The 24166-nt window shown below is 43.0% G+C and overlaps 1 protein-coding gene across 9 annotated transcripts in view; it reads right to left on the reverse strand.

Moving 5' to 3' along the window:
• Positions 1-24166, reverse strand: part of PAK1 (p21 (RAC1) activated kinase 1) — a 205465-nt gene that overhangs the window by 28270 nt on the left and 153029 nt on the right. For all 9 annotated transcript variants that reach the window (XM_069070913.1, XM_069070915.1, XM_069070917.1 and 6 more), the window contains 3 exons: positions 19010-19126; positions 12417-12594; positions 9449-9512 (listed from right to left, as the gene is read on the reverse strand). In XM_069070913.1, the coding sequence (XP_068927014.1) occupies positions 9449-9512; positions 12417-12594; positions 19010-19126 (359 nt within the window). The remainder of the gene's footprint in view (positions 1-9448; positions 9513-12416; positions 12595-19009; positions 19127-24166) is intronic.

The raw sequence follows: 24166 nt of genomic DNA on the forward strand, positions 1-24166 counted from the left end.
CTCTCTCTCTCTCTCTCTCTCTCTCTCTCTCTCTCTCTCTCCCTCTCCCTCTCCCTCTCCCTCCTTCTCTCTCTCTCTCCCTCTCTTTCCCTCTCCCTCTCCCTCCTTCTCTCTCTCTCCCTCTCTCTCTCTCATAAGGGAAGCATGCAATTAGCCCTCAGTCTACAGGACTTTAAAAAAAAAAAGCCACCCACACACAAAAAGCCAGGCTGTAGGTGTAAAAAAAAAAAAAAATCAGAGCCTGAGCAGTGAAAGAATTCTAATACGTAATAGATCTGAGTGGGCCAAGCACCCCTGAGACAATGCATCATTTTATCACAGAGGTCCACAGAGTGGGTCCATCAGGCACACCCCAGGACTAGCACACATACTGGTGAACACCCCTCCCCATAACAATGACGACACAAGAAAAAGACCTAGAATCAATCACTTTGCTCACTGACTGGAAGCAGGGCCAGCATGCTCTCTGCCAGTCTCTCCCACCTTACTCCAGGTACCTCCCCAAACTTGATCTCCATATTACGTGTTCTGACACCCCTAAGACCAGTCTCGACCTACCATGAAATCACTCACACATCAGTATCCTTTCAGCTGTCTGTGGTGGGGAGGGGTTCAGATCATTGATTTAATGGTTGGAGAAAACTCCCTCTGCCAATGCGACCAGAAACTATTGGGCAACTTTAATCTCTAGAGATCTGTCTGGGGCACTAAGAGTGCCCTGTGTTGAGTGACTGAGTTGAGTCCAGGGTCACAACGGCACATCCATGTCAGATGGTTCTATCCATTACCTCAGACTGCTTCTGTTACTTATCTTCTAGGAGAGATTCAGGGCATCTGAGGGCTAGGGAACTTTCAATATTGCAAAGTTATGCCAGCCCCGTCCCCAAACTCTTGGTAAAGAGCAGGAATGCTTACATAGCACTTTGTATTTCTTTAATGCAGTTATCCTGTAATATTCTGCATTACAGCTATCTGCAATGGGATATTATCCATCTTCTTGAGGGATTCTTAACCTTTTTTGTGTCACGGACCCCTTGTAGTCAGGGCAAGTCTACGGACCCCATCTTGGAATAATGTCTTAAGTCTTAATGTTACAAAAAGAAAATTGAGAAGCAGAAAAGAAATGGAAGCTGACCAAGGTCACACAGAGAGTTAGTTAATAGCCAAGACACACTTTAAAAAATAAATAAGACAGGAGAGGGAAATAAAAAGATCCAGAATGAAGAATTACAATGATAGGTATAGGTAGTTTAAATGGGGAGGGGGTCCCTTTTTTGCATCACGGACCTCCCCCTCAATTTTGACAGTCAGACGGTCAATGGAGTCTTTCTCAGAATCATATTTTAAATGCATAAAATAAAATACATAGGATGATAAAAGAAACCAAAAGTTAATGAAAATAAAAATGTCATTTTTCTCCCATCCAAGTTCATGGACCCCTTGACACCTATCCTCAGACCCCATGAAAGCTAAAGACCCTGGGCTAAGAACACTCAATCTAAAGGGGGTGTAGAAGGGTGTTTAGATTTATGGGAATGGGAATATAAGGGAGGGATCCTTGGAGGGGAGGGAGAGAGGTTGGGTAATTGGAGGACAAGGTGGCGGGTGGTAGGATAGGAAAAAAGAGATATGCACAAACATAAAAACAAAGATTAGAAGCAGAAATTGTTAGGAAAAGTATATGTCTATATATGTATATATGTGTCTATGTGTATCTATATGTCCATATCTATATATAAATACATCCATGTTTAATTGTGGCCGGGGAGAGGGGGAGAGGAAGGGGGAAAAAAAGAACAAAGTAAAAAACACAGCAGAGAACAAAAGAAAACAAGGAAGCAAAGAAAAGATGTGCAGCTCTCAGCACAATGGGTAGTGTTTATTACATAGGCTTTCTTGAAATGGAAATTTATTGCTATATATTTTGAATGCTCTCATGTTCTGCTGTGCATGTGACATGTTTTCTTTTCCTTTTCTTATTTTGTATTTAAATTTCAATATTTAAGTTTATGTTTGTTTTTCTTTTCTTATTGCATATCTATTAATATATAATATATTCATTATTATGTATTCAATATACATTATATTCATCAATTTACAAAAAGAACACCCAATCTACTTGAATATACATGCCCCAGGACAAACAACCTTCTGTACCTTCCCCCAGAGCTGAGCACAAGGCCTGAGTACGGAGCCCATAGCGAGTCCCTAATAAATATTGGTTGTTTCAGTTGTATTTCTTGGGTTGACCTACAATTTTTGACTCTTTTCAAAGGATCAGAATAATAATAGCAATTGACATTTAAGGTGTGCCAAGCACTTTACATAGATACTTGATCCTTTCAACAACTCTGGGAGTTCAGTGCTCTAGATCTAGAAACTAAGGCTGGGGTTAAAATAACTCTCCTTCCAAAAAGCCTCTCCTTGCCCCTTCAGCCCCTCTGATGGTCTCCCTTTGTGCATTACTGTGAGAGAGATGCAGGTCTGGAACAGGTGGAGGAGACAGATGGAGTAGAAGGCCAGGGGGAGGCTGAGCTTTGTGCAGGCAAAGGAGCAAGGAGATGGCTGCAGTGAAGCAAAAGGTATGGACTAGGGGATGAGGGAGGGAGCATGGTACAAAAGCACCCTGGTGCTGGAAACAGAGGACCCAGATTCAAATTCTGGCTCTGCCTCTTAATACCTGTGTGACTATGGGCAGGTCACTTAATGCCTCTTAGTCTCAGTTTCCTTTATTGATAAAAATGAGATTGGAATATAAAGAGAAGAATAAGTGAAAAGCAGTCAAAAGTGAAATTAATAAAATTACAAAGAACAAACACAGCACCAAAGAAGAGTTATGAGAAGACACCTCTTCCCACTCCTTTGCAGAGGTGGGAGAACCATGGGTGTGGAACACTGTATGTATTTTCATATTTTTTTCAATATATTCAGTGCTTTTGCTGATTTTTTTCTTTTAAAAATATTCTTTGTTATATGGACTTGCTCTCTGTGGGGGGAGGAGGAAGGGGAGGCAGAAATTTAGGCAATATTAAAACAAAAGATAAAAAAATATATCTTTGAGTGGGTAGAATTAAGGTCCTCTGAGGACTCTTCTAACCCGTAATCTATGATCTAATGATACATGAGCCTATGATTACTAGCTGGGTCACCACAGACAGGTTTTCCCATCTGTAAAATGGGAATAATAAACAATTCTTAAGGAAAAATCAACTAGCAGCTCCACTCCTACTCAGCTCCATCATCTCCTCTCCCTTCTCTGAGATTTCACAGCACTCGGTCCTCTCTGTACACACATATCCAAATTTTTTTTAAATCCATATTAGAGTGAAAAGGCATTCTCTAGGGGTAGCTAGGTGGTGTAGTGAATGGAGTACCGGCCCTGGAGTCAGGAGGACCTGAGTTCAAATGCTACCTCAGACACTTGGCACACTTACTAGCTGTGTGACCTCGGGCAAGTCATTTTACCCCAATTGCCTTGCTTTCCCTCCTCCAAAAAAAAAAAAAGCATTCTATAAAACAAAGTCTCTCCTCCTAGACTTTCTCTATAATGATCCATCAACCTCTCACTCAGAAAGCTCCCTCCACTCTTGGACCAGAACCCACCACGCCCATGGCCCCTCCCTCTGAATGGCTGGTTCCTCCCAGAAGCTTCATCTTAAGGAGATATCCAGCCATTTCCTTCCAGGCTCCATTCCTGACTTTCCTGAACTTTCCCTAAAACCTGATATTTTCATCTCTTCTCCCCAGAGGTCTTCAGATAAATTACATTTATTCTGAAATCCTAATAACGTTGCTGTTGATGGTAATGATAACAGTTAGCATTTACATAGTAACAACTTTGTGTCAGGCACCGGGCTAAGCACTTTACTAATGGATTTTTAAAATGAAAAAAGTTACTAATGTAATCAACTAAAATAATACTCATCTCATTTAAGCCTCAGAAAACCCCTCTAGTTGATATTTTTTTTTTAAAGCAATTGGGGTTAAGTAACTTGCTCAAGGTTACACGGCCAGTTATTTCTGGGTGTGGTGCTGAGTGTCTGAGCCTGGATTCGATCCCCAGGTCATCCCAACACTGGAGCCGGTGCTCTTACTCGCTGAGCCACCTGGCCACCCCTAAGCAATTGGGGTTAAGTAACTTGCTCAAGGTTACACGGCCAGGTGTTTCTGGGTGGGTGCTAAGTGTCTGAGCCCGGGATTCGATCTCCAGGTGTTCTCAACACTGGAGCCGGTGCTCTTACTCGCTGTGCTACCTGGCCGCCCCTAGTTGATATTTTCTTCAATTGAAGAAACTGAGGCAAATAGAATTTAAGTGAATGAAGAATAAAAACCACATTTTATTTATATTATTTATATTTGTACTTTCCCTGTTACCTGGCACGGGCAAGGCTCAGTAGACAGCAAGAGAGAACAATACCAACAAGTCTTATTTCTGTAGTATTTTAAGGCACTTTGTTCACTTCAGAGCCATGAGGTAGGCTGTTGTTTTTCTGTTGTTTTCAGTCATATCCAACTCTTCACGACCCCTTTTGGGGGTTTTCTTGGCAAAGACACTAGAAGGGTTTACTATTTCCTTTTCTACCTCATTTTATAGATGAGGAAACTGAGGCAAATAGGTTTAATTAAGTTATTCCTTTGAGTTAAGTACTGTCTGGTAGAGGAAATAATCACAGCTCCTATTTCTAGACCAATTTCAGGTTTTCAAAGGAATTAATGACAACCCTGTGGTAGGGAGTGCATCATTATTATTCCTTTTCAGAAGTAAGGAAACTAAGGCTAGATGGGGTAAGGTACATGCTCAAAGTCACACAGATAACAGCAGAGCTAAGATCTAAAGACTACGACCAGGGATCTGGAAAGGGCGCTCGGTGGGTGAGTGAACGAACGAACATGAAAAAGCATCTCTGTTAAGCACTGTGGGCCAAGCATTATGATAACTGGAAAAACAAGACAGCTCCTGTTCTCATTTGAAATGGAAACAACAGCTAAAAGAAAATTCACCTACAGGGTACAGAGAAAGGCCTAGAAACCCTAGGGATGCAGCGGAGGGGGCAGGTGGCAAAGCCCAGGGGTCCTCCGGTTACAGCAGGTCAGAGGACAGTGCCAGGAAACAGATGCAGGGCAGATGGTGAGGCCTGGGGATCCTCTATGTCACTGCAGAGAATAGAACTGGGGATTCCCACTTCACCTAAGCCCTGTGAACAGAAGGCCAAGGGGCAAGGAGGCAGGAGACGACAGTGATGGCTGGGATTTCCCCCAGGCCTTCCTGGATGGGTTCTTGGAAAGCCTGGGGCTGGGGGAGGAAGAAATGCCCACCCATGCTAGCAGGCCTTCCTGTCTCTCACTTGTTCCAGATTAGAAAACCAGGGTACGTACCACAATAACAACCCAACAGTGACAATACTTATCTTCTAAATCCCTTTAAATGTGCTCTCCTCACAAAAACCCTGTGAGGCAGGTAGCACAAATACATCATCCTGTATTGCAGATAAAGAAACTAGGGGATCCACAGAGCTGAAATAACTTATCTGAGGTCACAGAACTAGTATGTGGCAGAAGCAGGATTTAAAGTCAAATATTCTAACACCCAATACAATCGTTCTTTCTACAGAACATTGTTTAGTCAATTAATCATCTGACTCTTCATGACCCCATTTGGGGTTTTCTTGGCAAAGATAATGGAGTGGTTTGCCATTTCCTTCTCCAGCTCATTTTACAGATGAGGAAACCAAAGCAAACAGGATTAAATGACTTGACCAGGGTCATGCAGCTATTAAGTGTATGAGGTCGGATTTGAAGTCTTGACTCCAGTGGAGGTCCTCAATTGAGCACAGAATGGATGACCCTTTCTTAACAAACACCATAGAGGAGATTCCTGTTTAAACTAAAGGTTGGACTAGAACCTTTCAAGTTCTGTCAGAGTCTAGGGTCAAATATGTTAACTGTCCTTCCTAGCCCTAATGAAAATGATTCACATGCCATCCATATAAGCCTTCTTCAAATTTCCAAGGTCCCCACTGGCTTGAACACACTCCCTTTTGTGTTCCAACAGGCCTCACTGTGAGTTCCCTCATGGCTCTATGTTCCAACATCCTATGTTGTTTTCTCCTAACAATCAATAGGTTAGAATCCTTTCCCACTGCCATCTTTTCATCATTATGGAACCCCTTCCAGGTCTGATATTCTATGAAACACACACACACACACACACACACACACACACACACACACACACACAGTATTTATATTTATGCAGTTTCCATTGGACTGTAACTGCTCCCTAAGGCCTTATGGCACAAGGCACAGCATCCCTGGGAGGGCAGTAGCCTTCATTTTAACCTAGGTTCTGACTTGCTGGGTGACTTCGGCCAGGTCACGTCCCTTTTTTTGGCCTTCACTATCTTCACTAAAATGAGGGTAATCATTCTTGCTTTAAGCACCTCACCAGAATGTGGAGATTCAAGGAGATAATAAAGATATAAATTCAAGGAGATAATAAAAAAATTATTAAAAAATTCAAGAGATTATGATTTGTAGAAAGAAGATAGGGAAAGAATTGTATAGTCTAAGTCCTGAGGAAATGAAGTGCCAGCTAGGACCAATATTCTTTTTTTTTTTTTTTTTGCTTTTTGTTTTGGAGGGGGGAAGGTTGGGCAATTGGGGTTAAGGGACTTGCCCAAAGTCACATAGCTGGTAAGTGTTAAGTGTCTGAGGTCAAATTTGAACTCAGGTCCTCCTGACTCCAGGGTCGGTGCTCTATTCACTGCACCACCTAGCTGCCTAGACCAATATTCTTCAGAAGCAATTTGGTTCCACTACTAATAGTACTGTTACTACTATAACAACTACTTACTACTATAATTAATAGTACTACAACCACTACTACTAAAAGTATTACTACCACTATTTACTACAATTATGATTACTGCTGCTACTATTGCTATGATTACTACTACTACTACTACTAGTACAGCCACCAACCACCATCACCACTACTACTACTAGACCACCAACCATTACTACTACTAGTACTACTAATACCATTACTATGACTATTACTACAACTACTAGTACTACTACCCCCACCAGCACTACTGCTACAACTATGACTACTGATGCTGCTACTACTACAACTATTACTGCTATAACTATTATAATTATTATTGCTATTATACATTGTATTACTACTATCACCACCACTATAACTATGACTAGTACTACTACTATAACTACAATTACTACTAGTACTAACTACTTCCAATACAACCACAACTACTATAACTGTAACTACTACTACTAGTCACTGCTAATCCTATTATGGCTGTGACTACTACTACCACTACAATTACTACTTGACGACGATGATGACTGCTAGTACTACTACTATTACAACTATGATTATGACTACAACTCCTCCTCCTCCTCCTCTCAGCAGTACTTAAAGTAAGAACTAACTTTTCTATAGTACGTCAAAGTTTAGAAAACACTTTTACGTATATTATCTTATTTGATCCTCACAACAGTCCTGGGAGATAGATGCTACTATTATCTCCATTTTATAGTTGAGGAAACTGAGGCTAAGAGAGGTTGACTTGCCTAGGGTCACACTATTAGTAAGTATCTGAGGAGGAATCTGAACTTGGGTGCATCTGGCTCCATGATCTCTGCTATATTCACACCACCATCTACCTCCCTCTGCCATACATGTCAGATGTGGGATTTGAACCTAGTGCTCTGTGGACTCCAGGCCTGTACCTTTCCTTTTGTACCACTTTTTAGTCCCAGAAGGAAGAACTAAGACCAAATAGGGTGCAAATTACAAGGAGGCAGATTTTAGTTTAAAAAAATAAACCTTCTTAAAATGATCTTTCCCACAATAGAACAGGTTGCCTGGGAGGACAGAAAGCACCCTCTCTGAGAAGAAGCCTTCTGAGCACTGGTCTAGGCTACTGCAGTGAGTCCTACAAGGAGTGGGAGGTTAGACTCTTACTTTCCCACTTTAAGGTTTTTATGACTCTAATAATCGCAGCTCACATTGCTGCCACAGCTTTCATTTCTAGAAGCCCTTTCCTTCCAATAACCCTATGTACTAGGTATAGCTAGGTCCAGATCAGTGTGAATAAATGAATCCCCTAAAATGGTTGCATGTACGCTAATTTGTCCTATTCAAAGTGATAATTATATAAAATATGGTTCCAACCCAGTGGAAATATGCCAAGCAAATTCAAATCATGTGACTATTTCAGGGGATTCTTCACAAGCACCAAATGGGAACTGGCTATAATGTGGGTAGTAGCACCCATGTTTTCACAGAATTTCGAGGTTGGAAGGGGTCATAATACCCCAAAAAGAACCTCATCTGTAACATTCAGGATACATGGAAGACCTACAACATGGCAGGATCCACTACCCGGTAGACAGCCCAATTCTACTTCAGGATCTAAGTATTGAGAAGTGTGTTTCTGACTAGTAGCCTCAAGTTCTTCCCACTGGGGGCAGTCTGATCTGTCTTCTTCCTGATAGCCCATCAAACAGATGAAAAAAGTGTCATCACATCCTCACCTCCACCCCCAAAGATGGCGGCTCTTCCTCAACCTTCATTTTTACAGATGAGGAAACCAAGGCTCAGTGAGTAGATGACCTGGCCCAAGGACAGCTAATAATATACATTTCAGGACCGGGGCTCTGTCCCAGGTGCTCTGAATCAAGCCCGGCCTCCTTTTGGCTAGCCCAGCTCCCAGCCTAATGCCAGCAGTAGGACCGTTTCCTTCTCTGCCTTCCATGCATGATGACTTAAGATCTAAACAGCTCTGATATTCTAGGATTCTATGGCTCTCCTCTTCGATGGGCTCCAGCTGGAGGCCTCCCACCCCCACGCAGTGTCTGCATTCATATGGGACAGCTGACGATGGGAGAAAGAGCTACAATTTGGGTGGCTGGTTTGGCACTCACAGACTAAATGATTCTTGCTTCCTGTGGGAGTATATTTAGCAAGTATGGTCATCTAATGGCCACCCCTCATATTAAGCATAATTACTTCCAGGGGTGGAAGAAGAGGATGGGGAGAAGGTCAGAGCAGAGGGAAGTAAATTTGTTCGACTAGAGAGACGACACATGCATCCAAACAAGCTACACTGCAAGCCATTCCTCCTGGGCAAGGGATCCAAATATTAGGTAGAATTGGCTCTTCTGATGCCTAAAACCCCCTCCAGCTCTGGGCTGCTATGCTTTGGTTGCCCTCTTCTTGGAAGGGGTCTGGTTCTGGGCCTCCCATTCACACAGGGTAGGCACCACCGGGCGATGTCAGCATTCAGACCAGACACAGCTTTTCCAAAGAGATAGACTTTCAGAAATCTGGTTAGGGATTTAGAAATAAGCAAACCATCCTTTAAACCAATCCTCTGGCAGTGGGGAAGAGGGAGACAAAGAAGAAAAGGCTCTTACTAACCCTTGTCCAATCTTCTCAAACCGTGTGTACTTTTTCTTCGGGTCACCCACGCTCACAATGCTCCCTGTGACAGAGACAGAAATGATGAGACATTGTTCCCTCCTACCCAACCAAATACAAAGCATTTGATGTTTCTCCACCACACCCAGGGGTGGAATAAAGATCCAGCTACTTCCCACTCAGAAGTCATCGGGGACCACAGTAGTAGGGAATAGCAGAGACTCCCAAGTGAAGACCAAACCAGATTACAATGTAACTGGGTAATATTTAACAAAATAAATAAAAGTACAGTAGGACATAGACAATGTTAACATGTGGTTTTCTAAGTCAGCACCTATGGTTTGGTGGCCCACATTCCTACCAGAGTTTGGCATCACTCGTCTAGGGAATCCCCAATCTTCAAGTCCTGGCTGACATCCCCACCCCTTCCGTGAAGCCTGTCCTCACTGATCACCACCACTCATCTGCTCCCCTTTCTGGATATCCAGAGAGAACAAGGTGATGGCTACGTGTATTTTGTCTCCCATTTCCTTGCCTTTGTATGGGCTGCCCCCCATACCTGGAACACACTCTCCCCTGACCACTGCTTCTGAAAGTTTCCCTGGCTCCCTTCTAGCTTCAGCTCAAATCCGTCTTCCTATAGGAGGCTTTTCCCCATTGTCCCCCTCCCCCCAGCTGCTAATGCTTTCCCCTTGCAGATTGTTTAATCTATTGTGTATCTTGTATAAATCTAGTTATTGACATGTTGTCTCCCCCATTAAAAATGTATGCCCCTTAAAAGAAAAGTCTATTTGGTTTTGATTTTCATTTTATTTCCTTGTATCCCCAGTGCCTAGTACACAGTCACTGAAAGCTTGTTGACTGGCTGACATCTCTACCCTGATTAGGTCCCATAAACAGCATCAAGGGCTCCAAACTTTAAGGAGATCCACACCACCACCTTATCTCTCTTCCCATCCCCTACCCCACGATATACTGTAAAGTACCTTAAAAGCCATCAGGAATCTATCTCATCTCAGTTTTATGTATGTATCGACCCCTTTAGGACCCACCTGCAGCTAACCCCTTTAATATGCAAGACCCTTCATGGAGGAAAAAGCCCCCAGGCACTACCCTGGCTAGGGACTCCCAGTCTCAGGTCTAAGCTGACTGTTCCCATTAATGTAGGAACAGATTGTTATATTTAGAGAATGTCTAGGAGGAAAGAGGAGGAAATTCACAGCCCTGCTGCCTCCAAATAAAGAAAGCAGAATGTGGCCCACAGGAGTGACATTTGTCTGGTTTCTCACTTGATTCTCCCTCGGTCTTTTATGTCCCCACCAAACTCTATCACTCTAGAAAACAATCAAACTGCAATTGCAGTCCACCTCTCTCATCCTGCCCTCACACATCTCTGTCCAGTTTCTCCCCAACCCCCACTCTTCTTTAAAGACCCCCTTCCCCTTTCCTATGGGACCCAGCTTCCACACTGCCTCCTTCCTGAAGCGTTCACCCCATCACCCTTGGGAAAGACTTCTCCCAGCACCTGCCTTGGAGGTCTCCTGTACACATCTCTGTTTACTCCTATGTATGTGTTCTTCCCAACCTAGACTGAAAGTTCCCTGAGGGTAGGGACTCCATCATATAAAAGTTTAAATCCCCCATGGTTGAACGTAAGGGAGTCTGATGTTATTTTTATTATTTTTTAATCCAAACTGAGTTAGATTCTTTCTACATTTTCCCAGATGACACTAAGAGAGGGGTGAAAAGGGTTTGGCCTAAAGTCAGACCCTATCTCCCCACCTTATTCTTCCCAAGAATTGACAGGCACTGATTGGCTTATGTTCTCTTCAATATTACTTCCTCCAATAGAATGTAATCTCCTAGAAGGTAGGTATCATTTATCTAAAAAAAACTTTTGAATCCCCAGCACCCAACAACAGTACCTTGTTCATGGGAGGCCCTGAAAGATAGTTAACTGAAGAGGAGCAGGTTATTTCCAAATTAATAGCCAGGAAAAACACAACTTGTTCCCCAAATATACATTCAAACCACTGATATGACAATCATTTCTTTCAATGTTGTGGTGACATGGTTAAATTAAGAATCTTGTACTAGGAACCACGGTCCCAGTTTATTATTTTTTTTTTGGAGGAGGGAGGGCAGGGCAATTGGGGTTAAGTGACTTGCCCAAGGTCACACACAGCTAGTAAGTGTTAAGTGTCTGAGGCCAGATTTGAACTCAGGTCCTCCTGACTCCAGGGCCAGTGCTCTACTCACTGCGCCCCTAGACACCCCAAGGTCCCAGTTTATTAACTGTATGTTGGCAAAAAGGTACAACTACTAGCTGTGTGGCTGTGGTCAAGTCACTTTGCCTTATGAGGCTCAGTTTCTTCATCTGTAAAATGGGGGGAAAGACTTGTACTACCAGTCTCACAAGGCTGTTGTTTGTAAAGCTTAACGTGCAACAGAAATACAAGTTATTAGATCATCACTTCAGTTCTCCCTCCTAGGGCCTAGGAATATATGTGTTGGTTTGGGGGAACCACACAGGGCACAGAATAAAGAGCCAAAGGGTACAAGTTCACCTGGGGCCCAAAATTTAACTCAGCAGGAATGGTGAATGCTGGAAATGTGCTAAAAGCAGTGACTGTTTTTAGTTTTTCTTGTATCCCCAGGGATTATCTGACATACAGTAGGTGCTTAATAAATGCTTGTTCATTAACCAGGTTCATTTGAAGGAGGGAAACATATGTGGATGTGTTTTATATGTGGGCATGTGTGTCACAGTAATAGCTACCATCCACACATGTTACCTCATCTGATGCTCACAACAACCTTGTGGGGTAGGTGGCATTATTATTCCCATTTTACAGATGTGGGTGCCAAGGCTGAGAGCAATTAAGAGACTCACTCAGGTCAGGAAGGTAGCAAGGGGCTGAGGCCAGACGTTAGCTTGCATTTTCCCATTTCCACAATCAGCACTTACTTAATTTCTCCAAGATCTCTTCATCTGACATTTTGGGCTTCTTCTTCTGCTTCTCGGCATTGCGGGTCAGAGTGTCTGGAGGGGTAGTGTTGTTATTCTCGGTGGGGGAGATCGGAGATGTGGCCACATCGCGAGTCGGAGTGACGGGAATGGGGTCGATCACAGACCGTGTGTAGACCTGGATGGACGACACAGGTACCAGAATGGAGTCAGCTTTCTTGAGGAAAGAGAGATCCAGAGGGACGGTTCTCAGGCCCAGGATCTTGGTTGGGGGTGAGGGAGCACAGTGGAGCTAACCCCAATAAATTCATCTCACAAGATCCTATCCAACACATTCTTTTTTTTTTTAATAAATGAATGAATCAAGTTCTCTTTGTTTTTTTTTTAAGAGTTTTATTGATTTGTGTGTGTGCATGTGTATCTGTGCGTCATAGTCCTTTCCCATCCCCTCTTATTTAGCAACTTCCCTTCTCAACATATACGCTTTCTACCCAATGGACAGAGTAGAGTCACAGGTGACATTAACCCCATGAGACCAAGCAGAGGGTTTGTCTAGAAGGGACAGAGGGAAGGAATTTCTCCCCTACATTCTAGAAACCAGGACAAGGTGATGCCATATGCCACCAAGTCCCCAAACATGAGGTCAGCTGTCCCTCTTGTGGCCCTTCCTCTGATTCTGTCTTCCCCATCTTGGGACAGGAGAGGAATCTGGTGTAGCCACCCTATTGTGAGCACCGCCCTTCCTAGCCTTTGGGGAGCTCAGCCCAAGCGAAGCTAGAAGAGACAGTGTCCAGGGGCCCTGAGCCCTATATCTCTTAAATATGAAGGTGGAACTCAGGAAATATGCACTCTAGGCTTAGTTCTGGCACTGACGCCCCCCTGAGGAAGGCAAGTTACCTCAGTGAGCTTCAGTCTTCTCCCCTGTAAAATGAGAGCGATGAACACAGATGATACCCCGTGCTATCTTCAAACTCAGAACATTCCATGTTCTAAGTTCCCTCCAATTCTAACATCACATGTTTTGAGGTCCCTTCTGGCTCCTGCATTCTATATATTATGTGTTAAGCCCCGTCCAAGCAGAGCATTTACAGAAGGTCAGGAGAGAGAGAGAGAGAGAGAGAGTGGTTGAGAGCAGTAGTTCCAGCAAGCTTTCTCCAAAGCCTAGCTCTCTTTTCGATCCCTTTCCTCCCCCATGACGTTTTCACCTGCTTTCATAGCCTGAGCCTCCTGGTTGCAGGTACAAGAACCCCTAACTAGACCCTAACTACTAGATACCAACAGGCATCTCACATGTTTACCTCAAATGTTAGCATCTGGCTTTCAGATATATCTCAAGATCTCAACTCTTTTTATGTGTGGAGACTTCCCAAATATCCCTAGACCACACTCATGGCACAATGGAAAAGTCCGTGGATTTGGAATTGGAAGGACTGTGTTCCGTTCTCTTCATCATCTATAAATTAAGTGATACCTAGTGGACTAGATATTAACAATAGCCAACATTTACATAGCACTTACTGCGTGCCAAGCATTATGATAAATGTTTTATAAATATTATCTCATTTGATCCTCACAACACCCCTTGGAGGTAGGTACTATTATTATCTCTATTTTAGAGATGAGGAAACTAAAGCAAACAGAGATTAAGTGACTTGCCCACGGTCACACAGCTGGCAAGTGCCTGAGGCTGGATTTGAAATCAGGTCTTCCTGACTCTAGGACTAGCTCTCTACCCCCTGTGCCACCCAACTGCACTGATGAACTCTAAGGTCCCCTCCAGATCCAACGTTTTATTATTATGTGAGAAATCTTCCTGGGTGGCTAAGGGATGCAGTGCTGAACCCAGAATCAGAAAAGCCAAGGAAGGAGATCACAATGGAGACTGAATAAAAACAGAATGTATTGATGTCTTAAATTTGCTTTTCTCAAGGTGCCCCAGCAATGTACTCTCTTGGCTACTCTGAGGGGCAAGCAAAGAAATCAGATGCTGGGTGAGGTTCCTCTAGAAAGGCACACTGGCTTGGGAGGAGGAAGGCCCGGGTCTATGGCCTTTAGTTCTATCCATCACCAGTGACATTAAGTGAGTCAATGACCATAATGCTCACTTCTACAAGGCCTACATGGTCTTTGAGGGCTGCTGCCTCATAGTAACACATGGACCCAAGCAGAGCAAGGATGCTGTCCCCCTCTGACCAAGGCCCTTTGGGGATGGGCTTTCTTCTCTATCCACTGTGCCACCTTGCTACCAGGTGAAGCCCTTGGTACCTGGAAAGTGCTATGGACATGTATGCCATTGTCCTGGGATTTACTTGCTAACTGATGGGAACCTTCAACCAGGACAAATGGCTCTGTGGCATCATCAATCCTACTCTGTTTCCATCTCCATCGAGGTACTAAGTTCCTGTGCCACCTTTATAATTTTAGGGCTACCTTCCAGCAACCAGCTTCCTTCAGAGCAAAGCTTGGGTGCCACTTCCTACCAGAGATCTTCACCAATTCTCTGCCTCCCACTACCCCGCCCAATTACAAACACTTTCTCCCTCTTCAAATTACTTTTGTGTTACTTGGATTTGATTGGTGTCCACATTGTATCTCCACCTCTACTACCCACCAGGGAAATCAAAGCTCCACCAGGGGAGGGGACCATTTCATTTTCTGCCTCTGCATGCCCACAGTGACTTGCATACAGTAGGTGCTCAATATATGACTTAAATGTAAGCACACACTTGGCTCATAGATACCATTGCTTCTTTTATGCCTCTTTTCTCAAGCTTGAGAATCTTCAGGTGATGGCAGAGTATGAGCCCTGGAATGCCAGAGCCGAAAAGACCTGAGAGATCATCTAATTCTACCCCCTCATTTTACAGAGGAAGCTTTTAATTAACACAAGATAACATGGAATTAGCTTCTTTTTTTTGGCAGCCAACACTGTGATGTCAGAGCCAAAAGAACTTGTGCGAGCTGAGGCCTAGCACCCTCCCATCCCCCCAGCCAAGTTGGTGACAGTCTCACTTGTCTTCCTGGTCAGAGTCTATCCTAGTGATCTGAATCCAGTTCTGGGGTCACATTTGGGAGGAAATGCTGAGCAACAAGAAGAAAAGGAAGGCCAGGTAATGGGAATGGAGACTGTATTATATAAGGAATGGTAGAAAGATCTAATAGGATGTTTAGTTTAGAAAAGAGAAGATTTTAGAAGGGATATAATCATTGTTATCAAGTGTCCGAGGGGCTGTTACACATGGGCACATTCTCTGTGGCCCCCAAATGGCAAAACTAGGAACTGTGAGGAAAGACAGAAGTAAGATTTCAGCTCTTCTCCTAACAAGCAGAATGGAATGAGTAGTCTCAGCTGGTAGTGAGATCCCCATCACTGAAAGAGATGGCTAGGGAGGCTGTAGAAGGAATCTCTTAGTATACAGGCTTTCCTGAAATGGAAATTTAGTGCTGTATATTTTGAATCCTCTCTTATATCCTGCAGTACACATGCTTTTTTTTCTTTTCTTATTCTGTATTTAAGTTTATAATGTTTCTTTTTCTTTATTGTATATTTGTTTTATTAAGTCTGATAAAAAATTTTTAAAAATAAAAGGAAAGAAAAAAAAAAGGAATCCCTAGATCGGTCAAGTTGTTACACTAGTCCCCTTCATTAAGGGCTCTTCCAGCTCTGTTTCATAGGGTGGGGAAGTGATTTATTCAAGGTCATACAATAAGCCAATGGTAATACCAAGCCAGGGCACCAAGTCTCCTGATTACTCATCCACAAATACCTTCTCCAGTCTTTGCCATTGCAGCATTTATGAATGGGACTTGTTTGCTGGTTTGTTCTCTCCCCTCTTCTCAGTCATTCTTCTGTTCCTAGATCACTACTTCATAAGTTTCCACATTTTTTTTAATACATATAGCCAGGAAGGAACAAGGGATCTCATTTTCCCCTTTCACATTTTCTCAGACATCCACATCACATCCCAACATCAAATTTAAGGCTCAGATATCCCCAAGACAGTTGTGTAATACAGAGAGCCTGAATTTCTGAGACCAGGAAAAAGGAACTTACTTGCCCAAGGTCATGCCATGAGTTAATGGCAAAGCCAAGTCTAGACTTCAGGTCTCCTTGGCTCCCTGGCTACTGGAACCAGGGCTACCATGTCTCAAAACCCAATGGGTCTAAAAACAAAGGCCGACAGAGGCGCTGCTGATATCCAGCACATGAAGAGTTTCATGGCAGATAAGAGTTACTGTGGTTAAAAATTCCCAGTGGTGCCATCCACACACTCCTTAATTTCACATGCTGAGTGCTGCTAATTTCAAGCAAACCTAGCAGAACTGCGATGACCTGACTTCCCAGGAGAAGGCGAGAGTGACTCATTTCAATCTAGAACTAAACAATGTTGACTGTACTTAAGGTGGTGGAAGGGAGGTTAGGGAGGCCCGGGAGAGGGCAGGGAAGGTATAAATGAGAAGTCCTTCCTGCTTTATCTCCTCTCACTCCCCTACAAATACTCTCCCCACAGCAGCCAAGCTCAATGACCATGATGTGGAAGAAGCCTGAGAGATCTTCTAGGTCTATTTCCTGATATTTACAGATGAGAAGAATGGCCAATGGATGGGATGTTACTTACCCAAGACCACACAGGTAATAAGTGGCATAGATACAGATTTGAATGCTCTTCCTCAGGCTACAATAATGATGATGATGACAATACTAGTAAAAATAGCATTTATTATAGTTTGTGAAGCACTTTATATTGTGTTCCCTCATTTGATTCACACAACAACCCTGGGAGGTGGGTGTGACTATTATCCCCATTTTACAGATAAGGAAACTGAGACTTGAGAGAGAATAAGTGACTTTTCAGGGTCACTCAGCTCCTAAGTGTGTGAGGCAGGATTCTAATTCCGGTCTTCCCTACTCCAAGCCCAATACCCTAGCTACCTAGCTAGTCAGGAAGACCTATGTTTAAAAAAAAAAAAGCTCTTGGCTTCAGTTTCCTCATTTGTAAAGTGGCGGTGAAACTAATCATCACCTATTTCATAGGGTTGTTTTGAAGATCAAATGAGATAATATCAAATGAGATAATAATGTGTTTGGAAACCTTAAACTGCTACATAAATGTTAACTATTATTATAAAAACAAGTCTTTTCATCATATCATGCCATTTCTTCATCCTCTCCTGCCCTCTCTTGCTCCCTTGGATTTGTTCAGGCTGCCACTCATGGTAAGAATGATCTCCCTCCTTCCCCAAACCTCCCATACCTAACTACCTACCTCTGCTTTGTGAAATTCTTCTCTCCTTTTAAGACCTAACTCAAGACCAATAGTGAAGCCCTCTCCCCGCCAAGCTAAAAATGATCTCTACTCAAGTTTCTTCCTGACCCTTTCTCTGTACCTCTTCCCCCTTAGCATGTGCTAATTTATGTTGTAGTTGGTATTATTATTGTGTTATCTTTTTCTAGAGCACAACAGGGGCCTTGGGAACAAGAAACATGAAGTCTTTTCTCTTTCTGTCTCTCCCAGGGCTAAATACATCTTATACTCAGCAGGTATTCAATAAATACTTCTTGAAAATTGACTGAAATTGTTGGTGACTCTCTACAGGCAGCTAGGCAGTATAGAAGACAAGAGAGATGAACCTGGAATCAGAATGACCTGAATTTAAACCCAGCCTCAGATATTTACTTGCTGTGGGAACTCACTTAATCTCCATTTGCCTCAGTTTCCTCAAATGTAATATGGGGATAACAATAGCATTTACCTCCCAAGGTTGTTATGAGGATCTAATAAGATAATAAAAATACTTAGCAAAGTGCCTGACACATAGTAAGTGCTACATAAATATTAGCTATATTTATTTATCCTTGTTTATATTTATTTATTATATACAAAATATTATTTTATACATATATAATATATTTATATTTACATATCCTTTTTTCCTTCTCAATATGGATAATAATGATGATTATGATGATGACATTAATGGACTGCTTCAGAGATGGGTTGAAATAATAGATAATATTTCTCTAGTGCTTTTTTACAAAGTGCAAAAAGCCTCCCCACTCCAGTAACTTTGTGAGAAAGATAATGTAAGCAATTATCTCCATTTTACAGGTAAAGAAATTGAGGCTCAGAGAGTCACTAGACCAAGGTTAAGGAGAGTTAAGGCACTGATTAAGTCTGTATTTTTCACTCACCTTTAAAGAATTTTAGCTATAGGAATAGAAATAAGGATAAGGTCAGGATATGACTTGAGATTCCATTGGTATAGGAAACTCAGATCCCTCTACCAATGTAGGTCAGTACCATCTCTACAATTTAGTCCTAAAAACTGTCTAGATCCCGGGGAGGGTAAGTGACTTCGGGGTCCCATGGCCCAATATGTATCAGGGGAAAGACTTGACCTCACATGGTCCTCATTTTGAGGGCACTATGCCAAAGTGGAAATGTATATCAGTTGCAAAAAATCCAACAATGTCTCACTTGTATACCCCTGGCCTTTGGAAACCTCGGGGCACCAGTCTCTCCCCTCCAAGATTCTACCTCCACCCATTCACTGACAGCAAAAGGGTTGGGTTCAAAGCCCCAAGAACTCACAGATTTTGTGTGCTCTGGCCGAGGCGCTATCACTGGAGGGGGAGCAGCATCATCCTCATCATCTTCATCCTCTGAGACTGGAGGGACCGCAGGCGTCTCAGACACACTCTTCACATTCTAAGTGAGAAGGAAATACTGCATTAGTTCCACTCTGTTGGGATAAGACCTTCTGGGGAGATGCAGACCTTCCCATTCACAGGCACACTCAGAAACATACCAATCCCTAAAGCCCAAGGCCAGTCCTTCTCCCCTCCTTCTAAAGGATTATCCGCCCCAGGCCAATGTTACCACATTTGAGGGAAAATTTGGTCCTCACTGATAACTTGCCTCATTGTTTCCAAATACAAGACAGTCACAAGGTTAATAATCACAAGCTCTCACAGCTGAAAGAGGACCCAAGGGCTATTAGCCTATCCCACACTCTCTTCCATAATGTCACCAACAAGCTGCCCAATGAAGACTTCCAGTGAATAGCATCTCCCTACCTGCTGAAGCAGCCCTTTCTACTTTCAGACAGTTTTCTCAGTGGGAAATTTTCCTCCCATTGAGCCAAAATCTGTCTCTGAACCTTCCAGCCACTGCTGAAAGGCCATGTAGAACAAGGGTCATCCTTCTTCCACACAGCAGACTTAAATACACTCCATTTCCTTCAAGCAATCCTGCAACTGTGGCCTGACTGTGGGCAAAGAAAATCAGAACTGACATCTCACTGGCTCACAACACCTTAATTAACACCAATTATAACAACTTTGGTTTTTTTGGCTGCTCCCCATCATTCCAGGATTCTTATACCTTACATTTCAACACATCCTCTACAACCCAGTAACCCTGGCCTCCTGGCCTCCAACAAGACCCTCCACTTGGCTCTGAGCATTTCCCCTGGGATACCCCTCGTGATCTCTCTCCCAAGCTCTGACTCCTGGCTTCCTTCAAATACAAGCTAAAATTTCCTAATCCCCTTTAATTCTAGTGCCTTTCCTCTGTTGATTACTTCCTGTTTATCCTATATTTAACTTGTTTCTACAGAGTTGTTTGCATGTTGCCTCCTCCATTAGACAGTGAGCTCCTTGAGAGAAGAAACTGTCTTTTACCTTTCTTTATACATGCAGTACTTACTGGCAAACAGTAGGTGCTTAATAGTGTTTGCTGACTGACTGTGTCATACTGCTGACTCACAGTAAGCTTGCAGTTCACTAAAACACCCCAGATCTTTTTAGCACAAAGATTTGGCCATGCAGGAGAACAAATACTGATGGTCTATGTCCTCAGGTTCAAGCAAGGCACCCTCACACTGTAGCAGAGGAAGGGCCAGAATCCACTTCCACACGATTCTGCCTCCCATCCACAAGACACGAATGGGATGAGGTTAAGCTAAGGTACACTTTAGAAGGCACTGATAGGGTCATCCTAGAGCTAAGAAACACCCAAGGAGAAGTCAGCCATGTCTTGCAGAGTGCCCCGGAAACTCACCACCTGAAACTCTAAAGGTTCATGAAGACTGAGAAACTTGGGCGGCATTCACAAATGAGTCTCGGGAAGGGGAAAAAAAAATGAAGGGGTGGGAGAGGGGAGCTACATCTTTGGAGACCAATTTGGCTGCACAGGGAGCTCATCCATGAGTTTAGCTTTTAAAATAAAAGGGATCCATTCACTCTACTCAAGTCCTCATCAGTGAGGGTCCCATCAAAGAGGGTGGGCTCATGGAAGGCAGAAGGGAGACCTGTTATGGTTTTAGCAGAGACAGCCCTCGAGGTGGAATCACAAAAAATTGAATACTAATCTTGTCTCTGTCACTTGCTACATGTGTGACCTTGGGCAATTCACTCTCTTTCTTAAGAACTATTTTCTCAAATATAAAACAGGAGAGCTAGAGTAGAGGACCTTTTAAGATCTTTTCTAGTTCTAAATCCCACGTTCCCAGTCAACTACTTCACTTCTGTATTTGCTACCAAGTCAACAAGCATTTATCAAGCACTTACTGTGTACCAGGCACTGTATTAAGCACTAAGAATACAAACACAAGCAGAAAGGAAGGTCAGAATAAAAAGGATTAATTGAGAAGCATGTAACAATACAGGAAGAGTTCTTGATTGGGAATGAGAGAACTTGGGTTCAAATTCTTTCTCTTTGACTTACTGTCTATGTGATCTAGGGCAAGTCACTGAAAATGTCTGGACCCAAGTTCCCTCATCTGCAAAAAGATGGGGATGGACCCATCTTTAAGACTCCTTTCCAGCTCTAAATCAATGAGCCAAGGAATGGAAGCTCAAGATAAGAGAAGTAGGCAAAGAACAGCAAGCTGTCAGTTCCCAGACCTGGACTGACCCCATCCCAAGCTTCACATAAGCTAGTGACTTCCTACACAGGGCTCTGGGCCACTGCCATCACTGAGTGATCTGCTCCTCAGATTCCATAGAGAACAAGACATTGCCACCCTTCTCAGACATTCCATCACATTGTAACAAGGAGGAAGGGTAGCAACCAGTATGACCATGATGGAAGGGGAGCAGAAACTGTGCTAGACAGGGAGCAGCTCAAGGACCTGGTGGTATTTAGCAACAAAAAGAAAAGAGAGGATACAGATTGAGGGAAGGTGATTTAATATCTCCCATCCCAACTCTCCACACCTCCCCCACAAATAAGCAGTTCTTTGACTCCTCCAAAAGGAGAGTTTCTTCATGGTCTAATTTCTAAGTGGAATTGGCTTGTTCAATATGGTCCACAGGAGGAGAGTCAAGGGTAAAAGGAGGGAATAACAGAATTAATAGTCTTTTATTTTTCTCCCCAGTGCTTGAATGAAGTAAGCATTTAATAAATGCTTTTTTATTCATTCATAAATATGTTAATGTTTGTATAGTGCTTTAAGGTTTGCAAAGCACTATCTATATACCTATATATCTATACCTATTTTTATGTGTTAGTATGTAAATATGACCATATATATGTGTTTATATACATGTGTGTGCATACATCCATGTATGTCTATGTATATGTGTGTATGTGTGTATACACACATACATATATATCTGTAATACACATGTATATGTATATACACACACAGTTCTTACACAAGTGTGACTTTCTAAGACTTAAGTTGTAGAGACAGCGCTGATCTAATTTGATAAAAGGAGCGTTTTAATTCATGAGTCTCCTTATCAAAGAGACCACAGGGCCACTCACTTTCCCACAGAGATACAAGGTAATGTTATGGAAAGAGCACTGGATTCTGAGTGTGGACCTAGGTCTGAATTCTGACTCTGCTACATCCTTGTTGCATGACCTATCCTTCTTTGGCCTCAGTTTCCTCTTCCGTAAAATAAAGGCATAAGACTTGAGGACTAGAGTAGCTCAGATTGTAGGTGAGTGAGTCAATCTTCATTCAGTCCCTCCTGATCTGGCCAGTCCCAGATCCCCAGAGCTCAATCAGTGGAGGCATCCTGCCTGAGGTGGCCCATGCTCCAGCCTCCGCTTGTCACTTCTAACTCAGAGAACAATAATTAGATCAGTATTGACATTCCTATTATCACAAAGGTCCTAGCATACTCTTGAGGACTATCTAGGGCAAAGTCCCTTTCCCCAGGCACCACTCCCTTTACAATAAGTTTTATTGATATTTTTGTTGATTTTGATAAGTGTTCCTAGAACATACACTCCTTGAAAGCAAGGCCTGTCTGACTTTTGTATTTTTATCCTCAGTATCTGGCATACAGTAGGAGCTCAATAAATGTCTGTTGGTTGATTGTTTGATTAATCCCTTCCAGCCCTGACAGTGTGTATTTAAGGAAAACTCAATGATCCTACAAACCTCTCAAAAAAGGCTAAGGGCTGCCCCACAACATACAACACCAAGAAAATGGCCCTAGACATATTCAGCAGATGTTAGCGGATTCCCTGTCAGGAAAGCCATGCTACAGAGGGGATCCCTGCAAGCAGTGGTTGTGTAGATGTTACCCTCAGAAGTCCCTAACTTGGAGATTCCAGGATCTCTACACATGCCCTACTGAAAGGTGTAACCTGCTTTAATCTCCCAGTCAAACTAGACTTTGGCCAAGAATAGCATGTAGGCCCCAAGTAGACTTTTGGACCCTTAATCCCTTGAGACAGAGACAACATACTCAACAGAAAAATGTACCCTCGGGGCGGCCAGGTAGCACAGTGAGTAAGAGCACCGGCCCCAGAGTTGGGATGACCTGGGATGGAATCTGGGATCAGACATTTAGCACCCACCCAGAAACACCTGGCCATGTAACCTTGAGCAAGTTACTTAACCCCAATTGCTTTTAAAAAAAAAAAAAAAAGAAGAAAAAAAAAGTACCCTCCTATCTAACAGGAGCTCTCATGGCATAATGGAAGGAGCCCTGCAGCCTGGCTTAGGTCACAAGTCTACCATTTCCCACACATGAGATCTTGGACATAGGACAACATCATGAGATTCAGAGAGGAAAGGGCTCTTGAGGTCATTTAGTATGACCTCCAATGTTTTTCAGGTAAGAAAAGTGAGGCCCAAGAGAGGGTTAGAGATTTGCCCAGCATCAAATGTACACCTGGGCCTGAATTTGAACTCAGGTCCACCGACTCCAAATCTAGCACTCTTTCCCCTGGAATATGCTACACCTCTAGGATTCGATTCCCATATTTATAAAGGATGCTTCAAAAGTCCTGAAGTCACTTACAAGTCCTGCCACGCTTCTCACAGAGATTTGGTGGACATGTATACTAGGTGTTTAATGATTGCTGGTTTCATGAATGAACCAATGAATGAAATAACAGATATGTAAGGACTTTGAGAAATAGTTCTGTACAAACATAGTGGGGACAATACATAAAAAGTACTCTGAAATCCTTAAAGGGCTCTATAAATGCTTCTTATGATTATGAGTATTTTCTTTTCCTCGGGCACTTAGGTGACATGTTAGATGGAGCTCTGGGACTAGAGTCATCAAGTTGTTGCTCTTATTCAAGTTATTTTAGTCGTGTTTATCTCTTGGGTTTTCTTTGGTTTGGGGGAGGCAATTGGGGTCAAGTGACTTGCCCAGGATCACGCAGCTAGTAAGTGTCTGAGGCTGGATCTGAACTCAGGTGCTCCAGACTTCAGGGCCGGTGTTTTATCCACCAAGCCACCTAGTTTCTCCCATTTGAGGTTTCCTTGGCAAAGAT

Source organism: Petaurus breviceps, unplaced genomic scaffold, assembly GCF_028583685.1.
Source record: "Petaurus breviceps papuanus isolate PSGF00001 unplaced genomic scaffold, PetGlider_PUasm1.0 90823, whole genome shotgun sequence".
NCBI classification, from domain to species: domain Eukaryota; kingdom Metazoa; phylum Chordata; class Mammalia; order Diprotodontia; family Petauridae; genus Petaurus; species Petaurus breviceps.